Source organism: Radiomyces spectabilis, assembly GCF_025331425.1.
Source record: "Radiomyces spectabilis strain NRRL 2753 chromosome Unknown BYT42scaffold_14, whole genome shotgun sequence".
Lineage (NCBI taxonomy): Eukaryota > Fungi > Mucoromycota > Mucoromycetes > Mucorales > Radiomycetaceae > Radiomyces > Radiomyces spectabilis.
Genome location: NW_026251939.1, coordinates 93351 through 118347, shown reverse-complemented (window position 1 = coordinate 118347; position 24997 = coordinate 93351). Strand labels below are relative to the sequence as shown.

The following is a 24997-nucleotide window of genomic DNA, read 5'->3' as shown; positions in this document are numbered from 1 at the left end:
TTAAATGCACAAGATGATAGGCGTCCCAAATGGAGATAAGCTTCTTATTTATCGCATGGTATCGGATCTTACAAATTGATGGCCTTTTTTGTTGTTTTTGCCTAATTGAAACCACACTTCATCCGACAAGGTTTTGAAAAAGGGATGACATTATGGTACAAAGGATAAAAACTGATGCTTCACTCAAAGTGTTTTTTTTTTGTACGTACCACCATCGGCCCAGGGTATTCCGTCGTCTATCCGCTTCCTGAGTAGTACCAGAACCGATATAGTAATTAAACAACCGCGTTAAGATTAAACAGCACGGCACTCACTCACGGAAAATGCCTCCAAGGCCAATATTGCTCCCCCCCGTGAGCCCGTTTGACATATGCTGTTCCTTACAACATCCTTTGAACCATCAAAATATAGATGGGCATGAAAAGTTTTTGATCCTGGGAAATATCCTGCTTCTTTGTAAGAATTCACAAAGCTAAAAAAGCTTTATTTTATTATTTTTCTACAAACTTCGACCTCATGTAAATAAGACGATATATCGAACCAATTAAAGTTTTTTAGATGTTCATCGATTTAACTCGTTTGGCCGTACGCATGATGAGACATTATTTATAAAAAAAAAAAAAAAACAAAGAATTTTCGCAAAGGGTGTCTGCCGCGTTAATGGATGCATAGAAATAACTCATTAACCAAATGAACGAGATTGTTGGATTGAGATAAAGGGAAACGGCTCAGTTGGGTTTTACGAGATGTCGTGATAAAGCATCAGAAAGCAAATAGTGCAGAAATAGCAGCTATTTGGATGATTGTATGGCGGTACAAGAAGGGTGGCACAACCGCATGGTTGACGCATTACCAGTCTAGAATGGTGATCCCTCGGACGACCTTCCCAAAATAGCGAGTTGAAACAGCAGTTTGTTTCGTGATCAGGCAGTATGGTCTTGATCCCCCTCCCATAGGCCAAGCGGATCCACGCTTGAGGACAAAGGCTAATATGGGAAACCATCGCACGAGTATTTTATCTTAGGTTTTTCTCTTGATACCCTCACTAGATAAATAGTGCCTGCGAGAAGAATGCTTCACAAGTTGTGGTACCCCAGAAAACTTAAAGCAGTAGATTAACAAATCAGCTGGTCTTTGCTCTCACGGTTACACCAAACGCTGACTCCTCTGTGCAACCTCGGAAGTCCCTAATTTGTTCAAAGAGCGGACAGCTTCAGTGTGACCCCATCACCACTTGCCTTTTTTTTTTTTTTTAATTTAGTCTAGTTCTCCGTTATCCTTCTCCCTCACTGAGAAGAAAAAAAAAAGTACAATAAAACCTTCTATATTTAACAACTTGACCGGAATATGGCCTGCAGAGCTTCATGGTCTGTTCCGATATTTCCGGCAACAATCTTTATTTTATTTTTCAAGGAGGTTGCAATTCTTATGTTCTTTCATATTCAGTACTGTGCACCTTGCCCTTCTAGAGAGTTATCCCGGTTCAATAACGCCTACAGTAGCATAGTAAAAAACTGGGGCAAATGGCAATGTCTCTTTGTTTGCTTTCACTCTTGATTTTACGTTTCATGCAGCCTGGAGAATAGGATGGTTGTTCAGCTAAGGAGCAAAGCCCCGTGACTGCTTCTCCTCGCGGGCAGTGGCGATTTCAGCAAAAGCCGAGCACATCCCCGATAGTCGGGCCTTTGATTCTTTATACTTCATGACCAGCAAAAAACAGAGTTCTTCAGCACTCGATGTGAGTAGCGATTCCCCCGAGAATGCTACTTTTGGTTCTCGTCTTTTAGTCGACGATGACGCTGTGTTCAGCCATAATGCCTGGTACGAGTCGAGATAAAGATCAGCTGTCCCCCATCACTATGCATATTGACATGTCGCTATTTTGTCAAAAAGGGATCATGTCGAATGGACTGAAGAACAAGAGGAATATGCGCAGGCGCAGATTCAACGCCATTTGGATTCACCGGTTCCTGAAGAGGAGCAAGGTATCTTTTTATGCTTTATGTGCACAAACGGCTTAATGAACTGGAAAAATTAAAAAAAAAATGTCACACACCACAGAGCGTTATTATGCTGATCCCGCTGACTATTGGAACAAATTTTATCAAAAGAACGAAAACCGATTTTTCAAGGATAGAAACTGGCTGAAGATCGAGTTTCCTGAATTGTTCCAAACCGCTGATGCAGAGGTAAAAACTACGTATATAAATGGATTGATAGAAGCCTCGTACTCAATGGCATGGAAACCGTGTGTGGTTAGGCTGGCAAAAAAAGAGTATTTGAGATTGGCTGTGGTGCAGGCAATACCATGTTCCCCTTGCTAGCTCAAAGCGCCAATCCGGACCTTTTCGTATATGCAGCCGATTACTCCTCAACAGCCGTGCAAGTTGTACAAAGTAACCCCAACTATGATACCACTCGATCGTTGGCCTTTGTCTGGGATTTGGCCAGTGATTCCATTCCTGAACAAATCGAACCGGGCTCGCTCGACATCATTGTCTTGATTTTTGTCTTATCAGCGCTCACACCTGAACAATGGGAAAATGCCATCTCCAATGTGCACAAGGTAATCTTCTTTTCTTTTTATCCGAGTAACGAATCATATGCATTATACTGACCTTGCAAAAATACAACACTCAGATGCTCAAAACAGGAGGCCGCGTTCTGTTCCGCGACTATGGACGTTATGATTTAGCTCAATTACGCTTCAAGCAAAACCGATTATTGAAGGAGAACTTTTACATTCGAGGCGACGGGACACGCGTGTATTTCTTTACTTCGGAGGAAATCGCGTCTCTGTTCACCTCAAGCTCGCCAGACTCGGGCACACCCCGATTCGAAATTGAGCAGAATGCAGTGGATCAGAGACTCATTGTCAACCGTCGCAAAGAGCTCAAAATGTATCGCAGATGGCTTCAAGGAAAATTCAGAAAATTATGATCGATACACTTTCATTTGATGTAGAACTGTAAACCGAAACATTTCATTTTGTACCTTGTATTTTTCAATAGCAACATGCATCACAACTCCAGACTCACCAGTGTCTCGCTCTTGCCCGTCTTGACGATGTCGCCAGACAATGCTCGAGCTCAACATTATGATTCACGACTGTGCTCCACATTGTAAATGCTAAAGGTGCGATTATATACGTTCAGATTAACTTTATAGGAGGCAAATTACAAAAAATTATTTTATCATATCAGGATCTTGAACCATAATTATCGTGCTCCTTCGCTTTCTTGATTTCGCTGAAAGGAACTAATGTATTCAGTCATCATATCTACTTGGCCTTGATAATTAGACTCGGTGGTACGTAATAATTCCTAATCATTATAAAAAGACACACATGACATCAGAAAAGGAAAAAGCCATCTTTGTCTCACATGAGGGATCATTTACCTCGACTTTGGCGACCTCCTTTTTGAGTCGGTCCACTTCATCCAATAAACTTTGTTTCTCTGTTTCTGCGGCGGTCCATTTTGTTTTAAAGGATTCGGCCAATTTCGAGTAACGCAGTGCTTTGCTATCGGCCATTTGTAACTATAACACCATCGTGTGAGTGATAACAGCATAGATGGATCTGTTTTTTTTTTTTTTTTTTTTAATACCTTGTCGGTAAGCTGCTCTATATTGCTTTCGTAATATTGCGTCAATGCGGCTTCACGGTGCGCCATACTGTTCTTGGTGTCGTTCGAATCGGTATCCGCCGGTTCTTCAGACGCCGCCTCATCCACCTTTGCTTGTTTTGTCAACGAAATAGGTTGCAAGCTCACGCCAGATGTTGGTGAAACCGTGGGAGCCTGGGACTCGGATATCGGTAATAGACCGGAATCTTTTTCAATTTCCATGGCATCCTGACCTCGATAGACAAACACTTGTTCATCTTCAGATTCTTCCTCGGATTCATTCATATGCCTTTGTGGAGATATTGACTGACCCTCCTTATCGGAAGGATGGGGGTATACAAAAACTTCATCTTCCTCATCATCTTCATCGTCGTTTAACGCGGCGGGGTCGGGGGAAACCTCATTCGCAGTAATCGATTCTTTTGCACTTGGTAATTCATCGGTCTGTATTGCTTCATCTACCGTCTCTTTCGGCGTTTCATGGAAGGGCTGGACTGGCGATGCTTCTTCAAAGTTGCGTGATACGATATTATGTTGTTGCTCTTGCTGTTGCTGTTGCCTCTGTTGCTCTCGCTGCCGCTTTTCCTGTTCCTCCTTTCGCTGCTGTTCTTGTTGCTGCTCTTTTTCTGCTTGCTGTTGCTTCATTTTTTCTACCTCCTCCAATGCTATTCGGAGTTCATTTTCCTGGATAATGTGAATCAGTTCGATGCCCTTAAGCATATACGGAATTTCTGTCAGCTTACTTTCTGCTTGATTTTCCCTTCCAATTCCTGATTTGTCATTTGTAGACTGTTGATTTTATCACGTTCTTCTTCGCGCGACAGCTGTTGCTGAATATTTTCAATTGTTTTCTCTAGTTCCGCAATTTTTTCTTCTTTTTCCCGGTTATGTTCGTCGCTGACTTGCCAATTCCTTGACAATTCTGCGGCTTTGTCTAATGAAGCAATCACCAAATATTGAGCACAATGGGGACGGTGAGCCACCACCCGAGTCCAACTCACTTTCTATATCGTTCATCTTGTTTGCAAGAATCTGCAATTCCTTAGACCAACTCTCGTGTGATAACTTGAGCTTTTCGGCCAATTCATGTGGCATTTCTATTTTTGAATCCTGGATTGACACATGGATGATGAGTGTTATGCAAACGCGCTGTCCCATGAACACACGAAGTTGGGAGGGTTACCTGTTCTCGGAGACTGTTGATATAATTCTTTGCTTGTTGCTTCATGATTTGCAAAGCGTCACAGGCTGGGATGATAGCGTCCAAGGATGGCTGTACAAACGAGAATAAATGATTCCCATCGCTGGCTCCATAGTTTGAATACTTTTACTTACCAAAGCAGTGTTTCCTTTGGAATCCGTCAGCTCGCCAATTTTTGCAAGCAAGATGGCTCGCAGACTCTCTACTTCGGACTTTAACCCAATGTCGCTTTCTTTCATGCGATGTTCATTTTCATTCAATAGCCGAGTTTTGCTGGAAAACTTGCGTTAAGTCTCTCTGTCTCTTTCAAAGAAAGGTCGACGGCCATGGATTCACTTACTCTGCCACAGCAGATCGCAATGTTTCTATCTCGTTTTTCAACGTTTCCCTCTGCTTTGTATGATCGCGTTGTTCTGATTGCCATGATGATCGTTCATCTTCCATCTCCTCTATGCGTTTTTCGAATTGAGCGATTTGAGTGTGCAGGCCGTTTACATGCTCAGTGTAAATATGATTGACTTCCGACAATTCTTCGTGAAGGGCCTCTGCGAACATCATTATCAGTACCATACATCCCCAAATCGTCCGTTACAGTGTAAGCAATTATTTTACCATTTTCCTCAATTTTCTTGGCCAAATCCAGGTTGGCGGCATCCAGTGCCTGAGTGCTTTTCTCCAATTCTTTCTTCACGGCGCCTCCCAACAAAGAAAAGTGAGATCCTTTCTTTAACGGGATGCTAAGTCTATGCTGTCTGTCGCGTTTTCCTTCCCTCTTTCGGTATTGAACTTACAGTATCGCTATCCTGCACGGCCTCAATACGTTTGGTCAACCGCTCATTGTGGAATGCCAATAAATCAAGCTGTTCGTGGAGCTAGCAAATGACCGGACCTTTAGCGAACCCAGCTTGACTGTTTATTCCATTCCTCTTTTTGCTTACTTTTCGTAATTGCTTTTCTCGTTCCTTTACGTTGTTTTGCAACGACGCATTGGTAGCTTGTTCCTAGTCACAAGCGATGAACATTGTGATGCTCAAGGGTGAAGAGGGGGAGGGGGGTAAGCTTACTTTGATGATTGCTTTCTTAAGGACAGTATGCTGTGCTTTAAGACTGTAATAAATCGCGCGGCATGAGTGAAATTATGAAATTGTGGTGAGCGGTGCAATTTTACCGTGCATATTCCTGGAATAGTTTGTGATGCTTTTCCGCGAGTTCTTCGGCAGAAGCCGGTAGAGCACCTAAAATAGCCATTTTAGGGGTTAGTCCATGACCGATGAATATATTAGACCGTTGTGTATATACCAGCACTAAGAGGTGATTGCCGCGACAGCAAGCCCTCGTTCATGATTGCATAAAGTACAGCCTCAAGCTCTTTTTTGCTGAGCCCGCCAACTTTGTAAATGGGAAGTTTTTCCATGTTCCCAGTCAGCTGACATTGGCGGATTTTCAAACGTGACATCACAGCAAAAAAAAAATAGATGGATTTTCCATGCTCTTTTGGTTCCTGAACGCAACCCTTGGAACGGCCACATTTGAAATTATCGACGAACGTCAACTTGAGCATAAGTTTCTGTTATCTCTGACGTGCAAACCCTTTTATCGCGATATAAAATGCGTAATCGTATCAAGCCTGTCAATCTTTAAAATAACTATGAAGTCGTTGTCATAGAACTTGCCCGTTTTTATATTTGCGCGGATTGATGCAGTGATTCATGCCCATAAATTTAAAACGCTGTCATATCGTGTATATTTTTCATTTTCAACCGATGGCATGTCGATATAAACACATTTCAATTGTCGGGTTAGATAATTTGGTTATTTCGCCCACAGTGCAAGGCTCATACAGCGTGCACTCTACTCTATTACATTGCATTAAATCCCTATTCAGCGCTCCTGTGGATCTGGCCAACATGGAATGGATGCCAATCAATTACATTGTTGTTTTGCGACTTCAAGCATTGCCAGATTGCAAAATAAAACAGCTGATCCCCAATAGCCCGTCAGACTGCATTAATCGGAGCTCGGAAGATGTCAATTACGGCGCGAAATAAAACTAAGGACAATGAAATGCAAAATCATGACTAGCACGTCCGTGTAATATCATATCTTATTCTGCATTTGACAAATCGCCGCAGAAAATAAAAAGTTTTTGACGGTGTTTGCCTGCATTGTTTTCATGGAACACTCAGGTTTACTCTCCAGATGGCTGCACATGCTCAAGGGAACGGTGCGATGTCCCGTTAAAGTTTCAAATGCTGTTGAGAGACGACAATGGTATGCTAATCTCTCACGACAGTCCTGTTGTGTAACTTTATGTAAGCGTGTGTCAGCATCTAGAATGACCTTGCTTGTGCGTATCGAGCCGAAGCATTCTCACACCCTACTCGTGACGAAAAACAACATACAATACCATGTAGTAACACGCAGGAGCAGTTAAAATGGTGCATCCGATTGAAGTATTCAGCAGTGATAAGCATAGTTAATAATCATAGTACCTGTCATATCAACGTTTTTATTATGAGAAATGTGGACTGACGTAAAACATGGCGAAAAAGCATGCATTAGATTATACCAACTGCGGCACCGGCTTCAGTTACTGGACCTTTTCTACGGAATATCCAACGGAATATCCAAGCTATGGAACTGCCGACGGGCATAGTCGTTATCGTACAGAACTCGAACATCGATCATCATTTTTTCGCACTATTTTGATGTTTCCAATTTCTCACAGAGAGAAAACGGAAAGGAAACAACAGCGAACGCAACAAACATCGATCCTATCTGAAGCCACAAAACGGAAGGTCCATTTACCGTCTGATAGCATGGGTAACAGCAAATTGTATGAATAGCGCAGCCTAATGGAAGAGCCCTTCAAGTTGGATAACTGATATCAAGGTTTATACAATTTGAGTGCACCCTCAAGATTGCGTCTTGGTTTTCCATACGATAATTTATGCCATACTGGGATCAAGGTCATACCAATTTTGCAGCGCAAGACCATTCCACCGGACGGTTTGTTGTGTACAGATGACAGGTATACTGTAGCTGCGGGTGAGAGAGTATCAAAGACTAAAGAGTATTCTAGATCTTTCTCTGGATTTCCTTTTTCTTTCACTTACCGATCATAACGGAGTAACTTTTTCTTTCGGAATCAAGTCTACAAGATGAAAATATGTTAATCCAGTGTAGGAATGATTGGTTCTTTCCCCTTGGCCCCCTTGGGTAATACGAAACAAGGGTCCTGTTTTGATACAGTAACCTCCAACCAACAAAATGATGAACAATTTTGCTAAAGGGTATGAAACTGTTCCAATTTATTTCATCGCTCATCCCATCAACAACCATTCTACCGAAGCCTATCAAATGATGATACAATGGGACTCCTCTCTCTATATAGAAAATGCATGGAGCAGCCTTGGAGGGTAAGGGGCGGTAGTGGCAGGTGAACGAGACGTATACTTTTGATTCTTCTGGATGTAGCCATGCAGAAGCGCATACCATTTGTCAAAGCTGGTTTTACTCACATAAAGTCGGTAATCGATCAATTTTAAAAACGCCATTTCGGATGCGTTGATTTCAGCAATATCGAGACCACTGATTTTCGCCCAAGCACAGTTGCGGTAGTTCTTGTCATGAAGGAATTTCGAAGCCACCATAAGAGAGGCAAGAAACATACGTCGACCGCAGCACATGAGGTCATCCAGTCGTTCAGAGACGTGAAGTGGCTGGGGTGGCGGACATTGAGATGGTTGACTGTAACGTTGACGCAGCCGTTCATGGACATGTCGCTTGACTCGAAAAAGATAAAATAAACTGATCTGTAGCGTTGAATAGGATGTTTTTGATCGTTTCAGGATTTCGTGAATAAACCCTCGTGTTGACATCACCCTGGCTTTGTGTCGGGTGACTAAAAATCGTGGTTGCCAGATAGAATCGATAATTTCGGCCGACGTATCTAATAAGAGCGGGAAACAAAAACAAAAATTCCAGTCAGTTGCTGCGGCACAAGCGTCAAACATCCAGAGAAAAAGAGAGACCGAAAGGTAAGAAAAGCAAGGAGGAAGACAAAGATCATCATCAGCATCATCAGCAGCCATGATATGCACGAAGCTGGGAAAAAAGATCCGGAGCAGAGTCGGCTGGAAAAAAATAAGAAAAAACATCAACATGTTTTTCTTTCCTTCTTCTGTTCGCAGCAGCGCACACATAAAATGAATCTCTTATTCCTATTTTTTTTTGGACGGTTCTGACCATGGGTTTTGCTTTTCTTGCCTATCATGTTGGAAAAAAAAAGAATCCCCTCCTTTCTCTCTTTTTCTTGGTTTTACGTACCCACTAGTTTTTCGATAAGAATGGAGCGCTCCTGGCGTGCCGTGTCTCGACATGTACGGGGTGCGTCGTTGCACGGTAAGTAAGCAGGACACGTCGACTCTGAGGGATGGGCAGGAAGAACACCTGTTTGCGTATAGTCTGAATTCTGAGAAGAAAGCGTTGATTGCGAGAATTGGGATTGTTGGGATGATTGCGACCATTCGCAAATACCGGAACTTTGGGTCGACGAGCAAGACGAGGCTTCTGATGGCGATGATGGCGGCGATGACGACATTGTAGGAGGTAAATATATACAAGTAGCTTCGTGAACCGAATTAGGTACAACCGAATTATAAGTGTTTGGATTATTGAGAGAATGAAGATGGTTGGGGTCGGTCGAATTCAAGTGGGGTCGGTCAAAGGTTGGGTTACATGGGTGGTAAAGGGCAATAGGCTGTTTTTCAGGCGCAGCGTGTGTGCCCGGGGGTGCTGCGCCCATTCTGCTGGAAAGGCGTTCATCGGATGTGGTCATCGGGTTATCAAACGTTCAAATTCTGTGTTTTTCTGGTAATTAGTCCTCTTTGGACAATCTCATTGGCAGGTCAGAAAAGAGTAAAAGAAGTGCAAAAGAGAAAAGATAACAGAGAGAAAGAATATAATAAAAAAACACAAAAGTCAGCGGGAAAGGATGAAGGCGAATAAAAAAAAGAAAAAAAGAGAGTGTCTTATTGGACAAGAACGAAAGTTGAGGAATACATATAGGCAAAAGAGAGAAAAAAAAGAAGGTTAAAGAAGAAGTGTTAGATAATAGAAAGAGTCAAAGAAAAAAAAAGATATACAAAACGGGGTTTACTTAGAAAAATACGGTGTTTAAGAGAACGGCGAGAAACCAAAAGCAAGAAGTGCAAAAAACAAGGGAAATAAAAGGACCCAAAAATTAGAGAAAGGAGAAAAAGGGAATTCGAAAAAAGAAAAGTGGGTTTTGAAATTACCTTTTATACCTCCGTAAGTGGCTTGGAATTCATCCCGAGTCACCCATCACCTGCCCACTTTTTTTTTTTGAAAACTCTTTTGCTGCGCAACAACACCCACAAAAAGTCGTTAATTGAATGACATAATTTCAAACTCCTCCTTCCTCTCCCTTAGACTTTGTCTTTTTTCGGTTCACCCCATCTTATCTACTCTGTTTTTGTCTACTTTATCCATCCTCTTTTGCCCATGAATATCTATCCATAACATCCTTCTTAGTATTCCCTCTTTTTTATCGGTGATGCTTGTTTTTCTGCAGTTATTTTTTCTCGATAACACCTGGAAACGTTGTTCTACTGTAGCACAAACGAGGAACTCACGTAATTCCCAGATTGGTGACCCACATCATTTGATACTGAATCACTGAGGTCAACACATTCGATATCCTTGCAAGCCACTTTTTTGTTCATGATATTGGCATCACACCATAAAATAATATGAAAGCGACATGGCACTGAATCTGAGAAACTGCTTTTTCAAGAGTGACCGGTTCCGCTTTTTTGCACAGCGTATGCAGTTCAATGCATTTGGTTGGCAATTCATTGGTTGTTTCTTTTTGTGCGACATCCTCAATCCTTGACTCCTAAAACACGCTTTTTTCTCTCCGGTTCTATTTTTCCTTCTTTCCCAAAAAATCATGACTTGCACGCCAGATGCGCCCTTGGGTACGCCGTTTTGACCTGTTATTCTTATCGTCTTAGTTAATACTGTGCTCTTTGAATAGCCAAACACATTATCAACGACGCGGATACGGTAAGAGGCTTTATGTCGCGAACCTGGGCCTCGTCTATTTATTGAACCTGCCCCGTCATTCTATGAATCCTCGCAACGTTACAGCTCGTCGAAGAAAGCATCCAAGGCTTGTGTTATGCCTATCCTCACTTGCGATATCTCGAAAAGGAAAAAGGTGGGTACCAAAAAAAGAAAATGATGAATACAGGAACCGACCGAGGTAATAGCCAATAACCTGCTATTTTTCAACCATGTCAGTTGTGTACAGCGCCAATGTGGATGAAGTAGCGGCGAAACAAGTGACCCTGGTGGCCGGTGGAGGATCAGGCCATGAGCCTGCACATGCTGGTAGCGTGGGGGACGGTATGCTGACAGCAGCCGTGTGCGGTCAGGTATTCGCTTCACCATCCGCCGGCCAGGTGCTCGCAGCAATTGAACGCATCCAGTCACCTCACGGTACCTTGGTCATCGTCAAGAATTACACAGGCGATTGTATCAATTTTGGTTTAGCCGTTGAACGCGCCAAAGCCCATGGCATCAAGGTAGAAATGGTAGTGATTGGCGACGATATCTCGGTTGGTCGTGCCAAAGGTGAAAAAGTAGGAAGACGTGGCATGGCTGCCACCACACTCATTATCAAGATCCTTGGCGGTCTTGCTGCCAGAGGGTAAGTGGGTTGTAGATCAATAACTGTTCAAAAAGAAAAAACGCAAAGCGAAAAAGGTATCTTATCCATCTGGTTCAGTGGTTCCTTGGAGGAAGTACGCGCTTTAGGTGAACGACTTGTCAATCAAGCAGCTACTTTGGCCGTGGGTCTGGATCATTGCCACGTTCCAGGATCTTCCAGTTTGCTGAAACTCGGACCCAACGAGATCGAGTTGGGCATGGGGGTCCACAATGAACCCGGTTTTACAAAAACAAACCTGATGTCCGCCAAGCCATTGGTGCGCACCATGATGGGCATGCTCATTGATCAAGATGACAAGGATCGCGCTTACTTAACATTACCCAAGGACAAAAAGACCCGCGTTATTCTTTTTGTCAATAATCTTGGGGGCACCGCCATGTTGGAATTCAATCTGGTAGTGAAGGAAGCGGTGGAAGCCGTTCTCGCCACAAACCATCTGTATCTGGAACGTGTTATAGCCGGTCCTTTTGTTACTAGCCTGAACATGCCCGGATTCTCATTGTCCTTGTTAACCCTGGATGATAACGATGATACTACACTTTCTCTATTGGATGCTCCAGTTCATGTGGCCGGTTGGCCACTCGGTGCTGCGAAATCATTTTCGCCTTCCATATCACAGACCATGGACAACAAACTTGTCCATCCCACCGTAGATTCCCAAAATATCCATAAACGTAAGCTGCCGCTGGTTTTTTTTTTAACATGTTCCAGCATTTGTTAACAGACAGACTTGTTTGGTCTTCGCAGCATCGGATACGACGTTGTTCGAAAAGGTGATACGTGCTGCAGCCAAGGCGGCCATTGATGTGGAACCGCAAGTGACATCGTTTGATACGCTTCTCGGTGATGGCGACTGTGGTCACACTATGAAAACAGCTGCTAATGGTAATGTTGTGAACCCTACTTTTACTGTAATTCCCTTGTTGCTGTGCAAGGTTTAGGATGATTTTGTCTCACCCTCATGATTTGGTTGTCCCATAGCTGTATTGAAAGAGCTTCCTCACATGCGTACCCAGTCAGTCCCACAAACACTGTATGATATTGCAGATGTCATTGATAAATCCGTTGGCGGTACATCTTCGGCTCTATATTGCATCTTTTTCAATGCCATGGCTGCGGCAATGATGCAACAGCAACCTCACCTTGTGGATCAAGTCATTTGGTCGCAAGGTAAATAATGCGATTCAGACACAAAACAAAATCATTTATTGACAGGGATGGACGTTGGGTTTCATATAGCGGCCAAACAGGCTCTCGCTTCGTTGAAAAAATATACACATGCACGACCAGGTGATCGTACCCTCATGGACGCCTTGGTTCCCTTTGTGGAAACGCTTTCGGAAAACCAAGAGTCGCTTAGAGCCGCGGTGGAGGCTGCTTACCGAGGCGCCGAAGCTACTCGAACCATGCCAGCCAAATTGGGTCGTACCTCGTACTTGACTACAGAACAAGTCGAGTCTGCCAACGTTCCCGATGCTGGCGCATGGGGACTCGCCGCCCTTTTATGTGGAATCAAGGACGCCGTGCTTGCTTAATTATATTGCGGCGGTGTATCCAGAAGAGGAGGAATAGGCATAAAATTACCAATAATTGCCGACTAGCTAGATTGAGTATTGCACGGTCTTGAGAAGAAAAAACCCTTTTTTTAAAAAAATGCATGTTCTTACCGGTCTACAAGATCATCATGAATTAAAAAGGGAAAAGAGTTCAGGTGTCAACTCAGCTTACATGTTGAATCGGTCTCTCCGAATAGTAAACGAAAAGCAGCATGTCATCACAGTGCCACCTCTTGTTTTCAAAACACAAGTTGCAAGCACGGCCTTTTGCCCGGCGTCAAACGCAATGTCCGCATATTTCTACTCATCCCGGCTTTAGCGTCGTTCCTTTTTTTTACACCATGAGAAAAAAGCAAGTTTTTACCTCCCAATAATTAACCACCGAATCTTCTGTCATGATTTCATAGATGCATGTCTGTCCCTACATTCCATTAACAACATCCTCTTTCAGTCATCCGGTCATTCTTTGCACACATGTTTCTTTTTTTTTAATTACGTGTTGTAGTTGTTCCTCCGGGACGCCCACCAAAGATGCAAACTCCTTGTTGCTTTTGAATATTTCACCTGTTCTTCTCCAAAGGCAGGCGGGAACGGCCATGGCACTAAACAATCGATCGTAATCCTATCCCGTTGGCTCAGGAATAGCTATTCATGGTGTACACAGCATGTGGAACAACTCACCAACAGTAACCGCTCAAAGCCTTCTTCTACCATGATGAGATCAATATCCGACAGTGCTTGCGCTACGTTTTGGAAAGCAGGACGGAATATTCCCATCACGTTCAATATCCGTTGCCGGTTTTCCAGAGACATACTGTTGCAAATGAGTTTTTACGATTAATTGTATTCAAAAAAAGAAAGAATGTGGATAATGTAGTCGTACTCATTATCGATGAAGCGCTGTAGCCGCGCGTATCCGTTCACATAATTGTAAGGCTTTAACAAGCCGAGTTGGTATTTGGTGTTGATGATATCGTTGAGTCTCTCTTCGGATGTTTTGCCTGAAGGATTGGCTGCTGTCAAAAAGAAGTTTACGTCGTCCATGTGTTTGCAAGTTTTATTTTTCGGTTTCTCCCGTGGGCTGTTTGTCAGATTACCAACATCCAGCCCAGTTGCTCCAAAAAAAAATTAAATGAAAATAAGAAAAAAGGAGATTTTTTGGTTCTTTGTTTCCCATTTGTTTTTTTCGTTGTGGGGTGGTCTTTCCCACGCTGAATGCATGGACGTATCGTACTGGTCCTTCTGACCTCTTCTGACAAGATCGTTTACAGCTCATTTGATTGGCTCGCTCGTCATTTTTTCCTTCGTCCTACATACCATGCAACAGCATCTTGAGAGAGAGAGAAAAAAAACCAAGGCCAAAAAAAAAGACTTTCGTCTAGCTTATGATATTTCTTTAGGCGTGCCAAGATGGGTTCTCATCAAATACATCGGTTGATGCGAGTTTCCAAGAACTTACTGTTCCACATTTCTTCATGACACCGATTTTTTTGTGACTTCAAAAGTTGAATAAACTGTAACAAAGTTCATGGAACGAATATATTGTACAAGGAACGCGGCCCAGCAGATAAAATAGTAAAAAAGGCATCACTTGATTGGAACATTATTTCAGAGAGCGCCAAAAACATGGCTCCCTGTCCGAGTTATTCTTATATCGAGTGTGCATGGTATGTAGTCTACTGCACTGATTATCATTTTGCCTTATCCACGAAAATAGAATGCAGACCATTCTGCGTGATCAAGCAACAGATCAAGGAGGCAAGATGGGGCAATCCCCCAGTTTTTTTGTCCGACGCGAAACCCGTCATGACGAGATCCTGATCTCTTTTTTTCTTTTGATCGCCGACATACATTCATGGTGAGCCAAAATTGATAGAACTGAGAAAAGCAGCAAATCTTTGTTCATGTCATCTCGAACAAGAGCAGACAAATGCAGCATCATAACATGGCTTTGTAAACAGGTTGTTCTGGTTGCACAAAAAGCTTAAAATGCACATGTATTACAGTTGCTTTCGCACCAAGCGAACTCCGAGATTTTATGCAATTTGGGGTCATCATCACCTTGCTCTTTTTCATTATGGTCACTATAGTTGAAAAACTAACCAATGACAAATCGCAAAATGACGAATGGCATATAACAAAGACCTTCCATGTAAGCTTTTCGGTATCATATAATTATTATTCGAATATGACTGATAGAACAAGCAGATTTATCTGAGTCATATATCAGCGACGTTGCTTGCGACTTCTTGGGACTGATGTTCGGTCGATAGGAAGAGGCAACAACGCTGATAGAACGGGTGGTCCACATTAAGAGTTTTCAGGCATGCTCCACAACCTCTACCGAAGCTTCAAGTTCATGAACGCAGGCTGTCTTTTTATACCAAACCGATGAACTTGGACCTGATGAATCATTGGCAATTGCACCGATTCCACTATTTCCACCAAACACGCGTTCCCCGGCTCTTTGCTTTTACATGGTTTCATAAAATTGGTACGGATTTTTTCCCTAATTTTGCGTAATGTTCACGAACTAAAAAGAAGGCAATCAGTAAATAGCGCTTCTTGAATCCAATTTTTACTAAACTTACTTTTGACAGACAAAGCACGGTTTTTTTTGAGGCAGGTGTGGATTCAATAAAAACGTCAAATCAGTTCATCAGCATGAGAGCAAACATTGATGTGATCTTACCGTAAACAGCAGTCGTCTTTACTACGATGCAAACTGAAATATTTCGGGCCGCCCTCCCCGGACGCGATGCTGGCGGCAATTTGATGAATGTTCTTACTGGCGACGACGTTGCGGTTCCACACCGTCTTGCAATGTACCTCGTTGCAGGCCAAGATGGAGTGCAGTTCCTTATTTTCGTCATCATGAATGGGCTTCAACGTTCTCTCCTGGCATTTGTGGCACACCTTTGAACGGGAAAGAGTTAGGTGGATGGCTCATTAGTGGATTAAGCCAAACTTACTTTTGAGGTATATCCCTTATCTAGGGCCACAACAACAAGCAGGCCTCGTTTCTCGGCTTTCTTCAGCACTGATCGGCACATGCTCGAGATTCCGGGCAAGCCACCTTTGAAGGCTCCCCAGCTGCCACTAACAAATGCGATCAAGGGTATCTTTTGGGATTGTTCAACATCGGCGGCTTTCCACTTTCCCGGCTTCCTAAAACTGGGAGAAGGACGAGTGTGAGTATTCAATTGCTTCTAGTGATCTCAATGGCCTATACTTACCTTTCCTTTTTCTTCCCTTTGCGCTTCTTCCCCTTCTGCTCCTTCCTGTACTTCTTGCGCTTTCTTGCTTTTCGCTTGTCGTATTTGCGGCCGCCGTTGACAAAAATGTTCACCATTTCAGCTTGCAACTGCTGTCGTCCTTTGTAATTCAAAAATCGCAGCTCGTTGAATTGGGTATCGTACAATTCCAAAAGTTGATGCAATACGCCGTTGATGAGAATAAACCCAGATGATATACTTGCAAGCTCGATGTCTTGAGCGATAAAAGTTGCTGCTCCAGGGATTCGATAGATGCTGCGGAATCGGAGGTTGAGTGGTCGGCCTTCCTCATGTTCTCCATTTTCTTGTTCGTCTTGTTGATGCCGGATTTTTCATGATATTCGGCTTTTGTTAAAGATCGCACTGATGAGATTGAATGCCGTGACCGTTACTGGCGACAAACACTTGTCTATGACCTGGATCCAGACCCCACAACTTAAAACGATCCTGCAAGTCTTCTTCGTCAAAATCGTTAATGTCTAGATCGGGTAGCCGTTCGTGAGTTGATACTGCCTTTGCAAAAATGAAAGATGCTGCCTGGCCGTCTGTGGCAAGATGGTTGGTAAATGCTCTATGGGTATCTGTTGGTCTATAACGTATTTTCGCCAAATCGAAAACTCGTGCAAATTGGAGCGTCATTAAATCATGTTTGTTGTGATGATGGTTTGGTGCAATTTTCATCAAAAACTCTCGGTTGTCAGATCGTCGCAAAATTGCCTGCAGCGTGGTCTATCATCACGTGTGGTCGAATGAAACTCAAACGTGGGACAAGAGGGGTTAGCGGATGGTATTGAGAATTGTCTCCACAGGCGGATAGAAATTGTTCGTCGCGATCAGTGTGCGTGTATGAGAAATGAACACTTGAATCTCTGCCATTGTTGCCTCCGAAAGATCGCGTAATCGCGGCGATTCGTTCTTATTAATCGAGTTGCAAATGGCTAAAGCGAACTTCCTTCGTCGTGATTTGCGGGTGCGCTGAAGTTCTTCACAAGTATTGAAAATGGTGGTATATAACCAACGAAGCGTGGCTTCTGACTGTGGTTCACAAGCAGCATAGAATTTTTGATCGTTGTACAGTTCGATGACTGATAGCGCAAAATGAAGGAACTTGAAAAACGGGCCAGGGTTGCGCGTGAGGTTTTCTTCTGTGACCATGAGGGAGAGGGGAAGTTCTGTGCTTTCGAGAATCTCGCCAACCATGACGTCTAAGTCGGCGGTATGATCCACACCTTCAGGCCAATCGGTAGGATTTGGGGTGATGCAACTGTATATGTATGCGGCAAAACGCCATGCTTGGCGCTCACAGAGATCCTATCTCATTCAAAATAAGTGGTGGATCAATGTTTCACCGATTTCCCCACTTACCGGTAATAGCATTCGGATTTTGACGAAAAAATAACGTTTTGCCCTGTTCGCAAAAGGCTCAACAATGTAGTTGATAAAAATTGTCGCTGACTGTTGTGCCTGATAAGCAAGTACGTTTGCGTATATGATGCTTTGATTTGCAGAACGTGGAGAAATTTTCATGCAAGGAATGGTTGTCGAAAGTTCTTCAAAAATGCGGGTCATTTGGGCAAATAGGTAAGTTGGTGTTAGTCACTGGCTTTCCGAGGACGAGCTGTTGGCATGCATAAAAAAATTGTTGCGAGAAAAAAATGATCGGTAACTCGTTCATGGGATTGTCCAACAGGTACAAAAGGAAAAAATTCGCGAATAGCATGGATTTTACGGCCACTTCTCGCACAACGTCAACTATCCGTTCAAGTTCGGAAGTGAATCGTGCTGCCGAATCTGGCGGCAAATTCAGTGCTTTTGCAAGGCTGATCTTGACAACACATCGCCTGTGTTGTCCTCGAAGCTTCTGGGAAAGATGCTCTTTGAGTAAGATTTCATGGAATGGACAACTTGGTTTTCGACTGGAGGCGTGAGGATTGCCCTCAGGGTCGTAAATCCCTTCGTCAATGAATTTCTTGCACGGGTCGATTTTTCGCCCTTGTGCTTCCAGTTTGCGTCTTTTTTTGGCGTCTCTTTTCTTTTCGCGTCTTCCTTGGTACGTTTCTTGCTTTCTTTTGTATGACATGAGGATGAATGGCATAGTACATAGATCAAATTTGATATCCACTTACTGTTGTAGGGGCACTCCCGACTTCGTGCATCTTTATGCCCTTGAGCTCCACATCATTTGCAAACTACCGATGATCTGTGAATCGTGTCGCTTTATCTCTGAGCGTTTTATTATGTATACATTGCTCCTGTTTCTCCATCTCCTCGCGTACACGCTGCTCCTCCCAGGATCGCTGTTTTCTTTGCTTTTTTAACGATATTATTTCTTGAGCTGTTAAGCCTTGGTAGCGTTTGCTTGACGTTGGATCTGTGATGTGCATGATAACGTAATGACGAATGGTAAAATAAGAATACGGAAATAAAGAGAGGAAATAAAATTCATGCTAATAACATAAAAGAACATGACTTGCTTTTTTTTTTTCCAGTGCACTTCAAAGACTGTTGTCAAAACATTGATGGTTTCTGCTCCATCTGGCACTGTTTTACTCTTCGCTATTTGGCGCCTTCAGGGTAAGTTTTTGCATGAAAATTGCCATCAGCATCGCGTCCGGCGAGGGGCGGCCCGAAATATTTCAGTTTGCGTCGTAGGTTCATTGATGCTACTTCTTCGACTTCCGTTGTTGAAGTGCGTCAATGACCTTAAAGTTTCACATAGCACGGTTTATAATTTTATGAGGAGTAAATGCAACGTTTCGTTGACGACAGCCGACTTTGACTATCGAAAGAAGCAGTCAGCAAAGATTGAGGAGCGATACGGTTGGGTTCGTAAATGTCTGACGAATTATGTGTTTCTTGAAGAACCTGCGGTTAATATCAATATAAAAACGCTCCAGGGCTTGTCCCAAAAAGGTACGTGTCCCATTGTTACCGGACCTACTACGAGGATATTGGATATCGAGGATACAGATCTGTTTGCCTTCGTACTAATTCTCCTGAGCTTAGTCCCATAGATTAAACGTCATAGCCTTGAAAGAATAACACTTTATGAAAAAAAAATAACACAAGCCTGCAAAAACTGTAGAGAAAAGTCACTTCAAAGGTCTCTATTTCGCATTTTTACAAGTGTTAGATAAATACCGAGACAAAAAAGCGCATGTTATCGCAAATTGCTGTAGGTACAAAATAAGTAAGTCTAAGAGTGAGATTTGTGGAAGTTGGCAAGGATTGAACAGGTTGGATCAACCAATCTTTAATCACGCACACTGACACGAAATCAAGCAAGTTTACTGAAATTAGCAAGCTTTGTCGAAATAAAAACATTTGATTGACCTGCACAGTCGTTTTTCATTGTTATCTTTTACCTTTTTTTCCCCTGAAAATCCTGCAACAAAATCAGTTTCAACACTTGGGGATGACAACATCGCGTTCGACAATCTCTTCACAGAATACTCAGTCCACAGAACCATCAAGACCGGTGCTTGTTGAATTGCAACACTGCTGCTATGTGTGCTCTAAAAGAGTTAAAGATGCCATAAACTTACGTCGCCATTTACTTAATGTCCACCAACGGCATTTACCATCAATACCTCATGGCAAAAGACGCTTTGACACAGGCGAATACGTTTTTGTGAAATTCACGGGATATTCATCGCATGACGACGTGAAACACCGCTTTGCCTGTCCGTCTTGTCTTGAGCATTTTGGTGAAAAGCGCGAGTACATTCAGCATGTTGAGGCAACCCATTTGCCTCCGGAAGCGCATAAAACAACTGACACTAATCCAGTGGCAGAAGCCTCAACTGCAAGCAACTCCGACTCTGGTAGAAAAAGATCGCTGCCAACAACCGTGGGTGTATCCACAAACAAACGCATAGTTACGTTTTCGTCCATAAGCTATCTTAATGCGCCCAACACTCCTAAGATTCCCGAACGCGTGGCTAATGCACTTGAACCAATTGTACGCATTCATTCTGCAGGTTTACCGCAATCGACGTTGGAGAACCTAAAATTTTTTAAATATGCACATCGGTTTCTTTTGGCCGCCTTGGATCAAGAATTGCAAGATTTACCAAAATGGCTATGGCAACAAACACCCCCCGCGGAACTGAGCAACCAAGAACGAAAGCTGTGGAAAATTATTTGCTTTTCATTGACCAGCTTTGCGGACAATTGTACTGAGACCTCATTTGGATCAGGTTCAGCTGCAATAGCGCATGTAGGAAACGACTACGAAAGAACATGGTGGGTGCGCCGAGTTGTTCCAGTATTTCAGACATTTGCCAACCAAACTGGCTTACTCTCGTTCGACTGGTGCGAGTGTGAAGTGCGGCATCACGCACTGGCAAACATGGATCCCGAGTGCTGGCAAAAAGGAAGACCTTGGTTCGCCGATGGTCTTGGTTACGATTGGACCGGTATGGAACGGTTGGTAATGGAAGGCTCCTCGGGGCAGCGCAAGGAAAGAATACCCAAGACGATTGATGACAGCGTCAAACAGATCCACAACATGCTCAATATGCTCAAGGGAATCGCTAATACGCATTTGAATTCAAGCTTTCACACGTTTCTCCAAACCAAGGTCTATGGCATTCAATCGATCAGAGCGACAGTTACTTTATCTGAGATACAGGTAAACCACCGAGGAAAATACATCCACAGGCAAGTCGTGACAGCAACCATCCCAACTTGTCACCAAGAACGAAACAAATGGCTCGGGGTCTTCAACATGGTTGCGTATTTGTTGGTTGCAATGGAAACACAGGTTAACAATTTGGCCATGTTGGATGACGAACAGGAAGGAAAAAATCAACGTGGAAAATGAAGACAAAGTTCGAGTAAAGCTCTGCCCTGATTTGTCTGACATGCAATAACGATGATTAAACGAATAAAAAGAATTTTATACATACTGGTTTCTGTAAGAATAGTCGGTGCGTGGTTTATCGAGTTATATTAAACGATGGCCTGCGGATGGCCTGCGGATGGTCTGAAGATGGCCTGGAGATGGTCTGCGGATGACCTGCGGATGACCTGCGGATGACCTGCGGATGGCCTTCGGATGGTCTGCGGATGGGCTGCGGATGGTCTGAAGATAGCCTGCGGCTGGTCCGAAGATGGCCTGAAGATGGTCTGTGATGGCCTGCGGATGGTCTGCGGATGATCTACGGATGGTCTAAAGATGGTCCCGATGAGATCTTCATCCATAGATCATCTGCAAGGGCATGCTATTTACGTGGGCTTTTTTTTTTGGCCAACACTTGATACATCCAGAATTCACTCCAAATTCGGGATTTGCTAAATTCATAGGGATTGCACAAAATGAGACCCGACAGTGATAGTATTACTTTGAATATTTATTCTCAAAGACGGCTATGATACATGACGTTAGTCGAGAGGTTATAGATTGATTGAAGTGGGCAACACTTACAAAATATATGAAAAGAAACTTATAATCGGTTAGACCATAGTTTTGCATATGGCCTCGTGAGCAATGAATAGTGTCGGAAGCTTGATTCTGTAATTTTTTTTAGAGGGCGGAGGAAGCCTCCAAGAGAATTTATTGAGAGAATCAACAGCCACGCATACCACTGAGGGAAGAAGCGAGCTGCGGGTGCAAACTGAGGCGTGCTTGTGCTAGAGGCAAGAATGATGTATCTTTTTATAATCACCAGATAAAAGTGATTGGAAGTTAGCTGGAGTATGGGCGGACGAGCGGACGAAGGAAGAGAGAAAAAAGGTACAAATAAGATGCTTTGCTGCTCACTATAAGTGGCAGTAGCAATGTTATAGGTGTTGCATGCGATCATAGCGCCGTCAGGAATCGTAAACCACAAAGCTTAAGGCGTTGAGGTGCATAAGTGCTGTTCAGTGTTGTAAAAAGTATTTCGACAGCGTCGTTGCCAAGAGTACTGATATAAAAGCACAATTTATCCTTCAGATAATCTAGCATATCTGATTTGACCAGCTGCCACCCCTATTCGTTGCCTTTAAACTGTGTGCCATTTATGTTAGGACTATTTTCGATGTTATTTTCTTTTCCATCATCAATATTTTTCATTATCTCGTTATAATCGCCACATTTTAGAAACTATGTAAAAAGTATAAAATATTTTATACTTCAATAATATTTGTGGAAAGTTTTGATGTCCATATATAAAAGTTTTATAATAAGTAAAATAAAAATGTTAAAAACATTTTATGCACATTTTGATTGATAGATATTTTTCCAGTAAATAAAAAAATAATAATATAAGTTTTATACCAATAACAAGCCGTACACCCGCTGTGCAATGGATGCCGCCTGCCACCGGAGGCCGCCCTCTTACATTGAGCGACTTTCGTCAGACAAAAAGCCTAACGCATACACGGCATAACCTGGGCGAGAACTCTTGACGGAACTTCGGTATATTAATGACAACCTTATGGCATACGTTGCAACGTGATTTGTTTCTGAACACGCGCAGGGCAGCACTGGTTCCCCCCCCCCCCCTTAGTTCCATCCCGCCCAGGCTATGATAGATCTAGAAAGATGTGTGGGTATGTTGGGTATTTAAAAAAATGAGTTAGTAAGCTCTTTGATTGATTTAAATTTTCGTCAAGATATTTTACCTTTGTTATTTGAGTTTGCAATAGCCATTGATCGCTTGACATGACTTGGATTATATGACATTGAAAAAATTTGAATTAGTATACGTTCATTACATTATAGCAAAGGAAGAAATTGGACTTGCCTTTGAACCAGATGGTGAACCGGACAAAAAAAAAGATGATACGGACCGCCAGGTAAGCTTCTTCTTCGATGCGGAAAATAAAATTGCTTCCAGGGACAGTTAAGCGATGGATCGGTGGTGTCAGCTTGAGCAGGCAAAAAATATTGACGTGGCCAGAAGTGACGGTAACTTCGAGTTGGATTCCAGATATCGAGAGTCCCCCGAATAAAAAGAAAGAAACAAATAAAGTACATGATGATAAAAAAACAATGCTCGCGTCAGTAAAAACCTCATAAAAAACCCTGTGGGAAAAAAAGAGGAAAAGACTGCGAAAAGAATATGTACATGAAATATAAAATACAAAATACAAACTATAAACTACAAAATAAATAATCGGGAAGACATCTCGAATACCATATGATGAGAAGCAATCCAAAGGAGAGGAACATGAAGAGGACACGTAAGCGTTGCTGATTAAAAAGAGCACACCACCGACGATGGCCTTTGACGTCATCCGATTTCGCCAGATGGATGGATGGATGGATGGATGGCGAGAGAAAGTCAACTTGTAGTATCCAGAACTTGTCAGGCGAAAAGAAACCGGAAACCGGAAGCTGGAAGAAGGATGGAAGTAAAGGAGAGGTAAGTCTGTTTTGCCGGAGCAAAATCGATGGTAGACCACTCGACGCTTACCTTTTTGAGGATGGTGGTCGATTTAACCAAGTTAGCTACACGGGATAAGAATGGTCTGGATGACGGATGCGGATGGGATCTTGATACAATGATAGTGAGGGTTTATCAAGCAAACAGAAAGAGAGAGAGAGAATCAAGCTAAAATTGAACACCAAATATATGATTTTCCATGGATGAAAGAATAGTCACCCCACTGATGCATGAACTCATAGATCGAAGCACGTCTGCATATGTATTATTCGATTCATTGAAACTTGAAAGACAATGAAAGGACATATACAGTATAATTGACAGAAAAACCAAACTAAATGATGCTACAGAACACCCAGATCGACATCGACAACAGCCTTTCTTCAAAAAGGTGCTCTACCCACATTTTATTTGGACAACGAACGATGCTCTGTTTGACCACAACTGGTGCAAACGGCATCTTGCTGCTGATTGTTTCGCCTATTATCGTGGAAGTGGGCAGCGAGGCATGTTTCAAAGATAAAAAAAAAAGGTTTAACAGGTCCTGATAACTTAGTGTAGATATGTGATTTACAAATCGCTAATTTCCCAAAGATTTTAATTATGTAGAGATAGGTGGAGCCCGTGATCTTCAAGATCACAATTGGGGATATTTATTGGTAGACTTCAGGGTAACTATATTTTTGGTGAAATTTTCGTTTGAACTGCTGTGGATCAGGTATCTCCGCCGATACGATAGAATCGTAGTGCTCTGGCGTCACAGGTTTATCGGCTTCTTTTAAAATGAGTAGAATATGCGCATGAGGCAATCCTCTTTTCTGGAACTCGACGGTATAAACGTAGCCAATTACTTTTCCAAGTGTATGGTTTTTTGTTAGATCCTTCAAAAGAGCTCTGAGCTTGAGGTTGAACTCGTGCTGTCAAATCTGGCCGATCAGATACTGTCTGTGAAGCAAGAAGCTCATTCCGGGTTTCTGGCCATTTTGGATTACACGTGACTGTAATGAAGAGGTCAGGCTTTCCGAAACATCTGACGATACTCATTGCACCTTGGTACAGCTGTTGCATGTTTCGAGGGCTGCCAATGAATGACGACGGAAGGATGACAGGCTGACCGATGGAATTTATATTCATATTGTTGTCGTCAAGTTGGAGAGCATCTTGTACGCCTGAATACACATCAGCACGCAGTCGGGACTGGTTGAGGCG

General features: G+C 42.9%; 9 protein-coding genes across 9 annotated transcripts; 5 read left to right on the top strand and 4 right to left on the bottom strand.

Moving 5' to 3' along the window:
* Window positions 1–1270: 1270 nt before the first annotated feature.
* Window positions 1271–3198, top strand: BYT42DRAFT_585442 (S-adenosyl-L-methionine-dependent methyltransferase). The gene is made up of 5 exons (XM_051569984.1): window positions 1271–1821; window positions 1894–1985; window positions 2062–2189; window positions 2261–2566; window positions 2641–3198. The coding sequence occupies exons 1-5, from the start codon at window positions 1703–1705 to the stop codon at window positions 2938–2940; spliced, it is 945 nt and encodes a 314-aa protein (XP_051419268.1). The 5' UTR covers window positions 1271–1702; the 3' UTR covers window positions 2941–3198.
* A 20-nt stretch (window positions 3199–3218) lies between these two features.
* Window positions 3219–6075, bottom strand: BYT42DRAFT_549341 (uncharacterized protein; the record flags this gene model as incomplete). The annotated part of the gene is made up of 13 exons (XM_051566064.1): window positions 3219–3323; window positions 3400–3540; window positions 3609–4310; window positions 4370–4560; window positions 4628–4736; window positions 4810–4899; window positions 4962–5100; window positions 5168–5372; window positions 5440–5551; window positions 5619–5699; window positions 5766–5828; window positions 5892–5934; window positions 5996–6075. 13 exons carry the CDS (start codon window positions 6073–6075, stop codon window positions 3219–3221), a joined length of 2061 nt encoding a protein of 686 aa, XP_051419267.1.
* A 1988-nt stretch (window positions 6076–8063) lies between these two features.
* BYT42DRAFT_585433 (uncharacterized protein) lies at window positions 8064–10090 on the bottom strand. The gene is made up of 2 exons (XM_051569983.1): window positions 9157–10090; window positions 8064–8779 (listed from the first exon to the last, which is right to left on the bottom strand). Exons 1-2 carry the CDS (start codon window positions 9665–9667, stop codon window positions 8214–8216), a joined length of 1077 nt encoding a protein of 358 aa, XP_051419266.1. The 5' UTR covers window positions 9668–10090; the 3' UTR covers window positions 8064–8213.
* A 711-nt stretch (window positions 10091–10801) lies between these two features.
* Window positions 10802–13119, top strand: BYT42DRAFT_617685 (Dak1 domain-containing protein; the record flags this gene model as incomplete). Its single annotated transcript, XM_051572204.1, has 8 exons — window positions 10802–10829; window positions 10889–10917; window positions 11002–11071; window positions 11155–11563; window positions 11642–12258; window positions 12332–12469; window positions 12566–12754; window positions 12824–13119. The coding sequence occupies 8 exons, from the start codon at window positions 10802–10804 to the stop codon at window positions 13117–13119; spliced, it is 1776 nt and encodes a 591-aa protein (XP_051419265.1).
* A 336-nt stretch (window positions 13120–13455) lies between these two features.
* BYT42DRAFT_595588 (uncharacterized protein) lies at window positions 13456–13917 on the bottom strand (the record flags this gene model as incomplete). Its single annotated transcript, XM_051570865.1, has 4 exons — window positions 13456–13467; window positions 13505–13561; window positions 13637–13762; window positions 13822–13917. The coding sequence occupies 4 exons, from the start codon at window positions 13915–13917 to the stop codon at window positions 13456–13458; spliced, it is 291 nt and encodes a 96-aa protein (XP_051419264.1).
* A 2925-nt stretch (window positions 13918–16842) lies between these two features.
* On the bottom strand, window positions 16843–18180 carry BYT42DRAFT_118638 (uncharacterized protein). The gene is made up of 2 exons (XM_051562136.1): window positions 17781–18180; window positions 16843–17726 (listed from the first exon to the last, which is right to left on the bottom strand). Exons 1-2 carry the CDS (start codon window positions 17982–17984, stop codon window positions 17193–17195), a joined length of 738 nt encoding a protein of 245 aa, XP_051419263.1. The 5' UTR covers window positions 17985–18180; the 3' UTR covers window positions 16843–17192.
* A 916-nt stretch (window positions 18181–19096) lies between these two features.
* On the top strand, window positions 19097–19363 carry BYT42DRAFT_482876 (uncharacterized protein; the record flags this gene model as incomplete). Its single annotated transcript, XM_051563710.1, has 1 exon — window positions 19097–19363. A coding segment is annotated over one exon (267 nt), but the record flags the coding sequence as incomplete, so codon positions are not given.
* Window positions 19364–19830: 467 nt separating this feature from the next.
* BYT42DRAFT_504089 (uncharacterized protein) lies at window positions 19831–20166 on the top strand (the record flags this gene model as incomplete). Its single annotated transcript, XM_051564950.1, has 1 exon — window positions 19831–20166. A coding segment is annotated over one exon (336 nt), but the record flags the coding sequence as incomplete, so codon positions are not given.
* A 240-nt stretch (window positions 20167–20406) lies between these two features.
* BYT42DRAFT_503749 (uncharacterized protein) lies at window positions 20407–21240 on the top strand (the record flags this gene model as incomplete). Its single annotated transcript, XM_051564925.1, has 1 exon — window positions 20407–21240. A coding segment is annotated over one exon (834 nt), but the record flags the coding sequence as incomplete, so codon positions are not given.
* Between the last annotated feature and the right edge of the window lie 3757 nt (window positions 21241–24997).

Bases quoted from the DNA above. Each gene is read 5' to 3' on its own strand.
- BYT42DRAFT_118638 (XM_051562136.1), bottom strand. From the start codon at position 17,984: ATGACCCGCATTTTTGAAGAACTTTCGACAACCATTCCTTGCATGAAA. The intron at 17,727-17,780 runs GTAAGTGGGGAA...TGAATGAGATAG, and splicing joins AAATCCGAATGCTATTACCG to GATCTCTGTGAGCGCCAAGC.
- BYT42DRAFT_585442 (XM_051569984.1), top strand. From the start codon at position 1,703: ATGACCAGCAAAAAACAGAGTTCTTCAGCACTCGATGTGAGTAGCGAT. The intron at 1,822-1,893 runs GTACGAGTCGAG...TTTGTCAAAAAG, and splicing joins GTGTTCAGCCATAATGCCTG to GGATCATGTCGAATGGACTG. The intron at 2,567-2,640 runs GTAATCTTCTTT...TACAACACTCAG, and splicing joins CCATCTCCAATGTGCACAAG to ATGCTCAAAACAGGAGGCCG.
- BYT42DRAFT_585433 (XM_051569983.1), bottom strand. From the start codon at position 9,667: ATGACCACATCCGATGAACGCCTTTCCAGCAGAATGGGCGCAGCACCC. The intron at 8,780-9,156 runs GTACGTAAAACC...CGCTCTTATTAG, and splicing joins TCTTATCGAAAAACTAGTGG to ATACGTCGGCCGAAATTATC.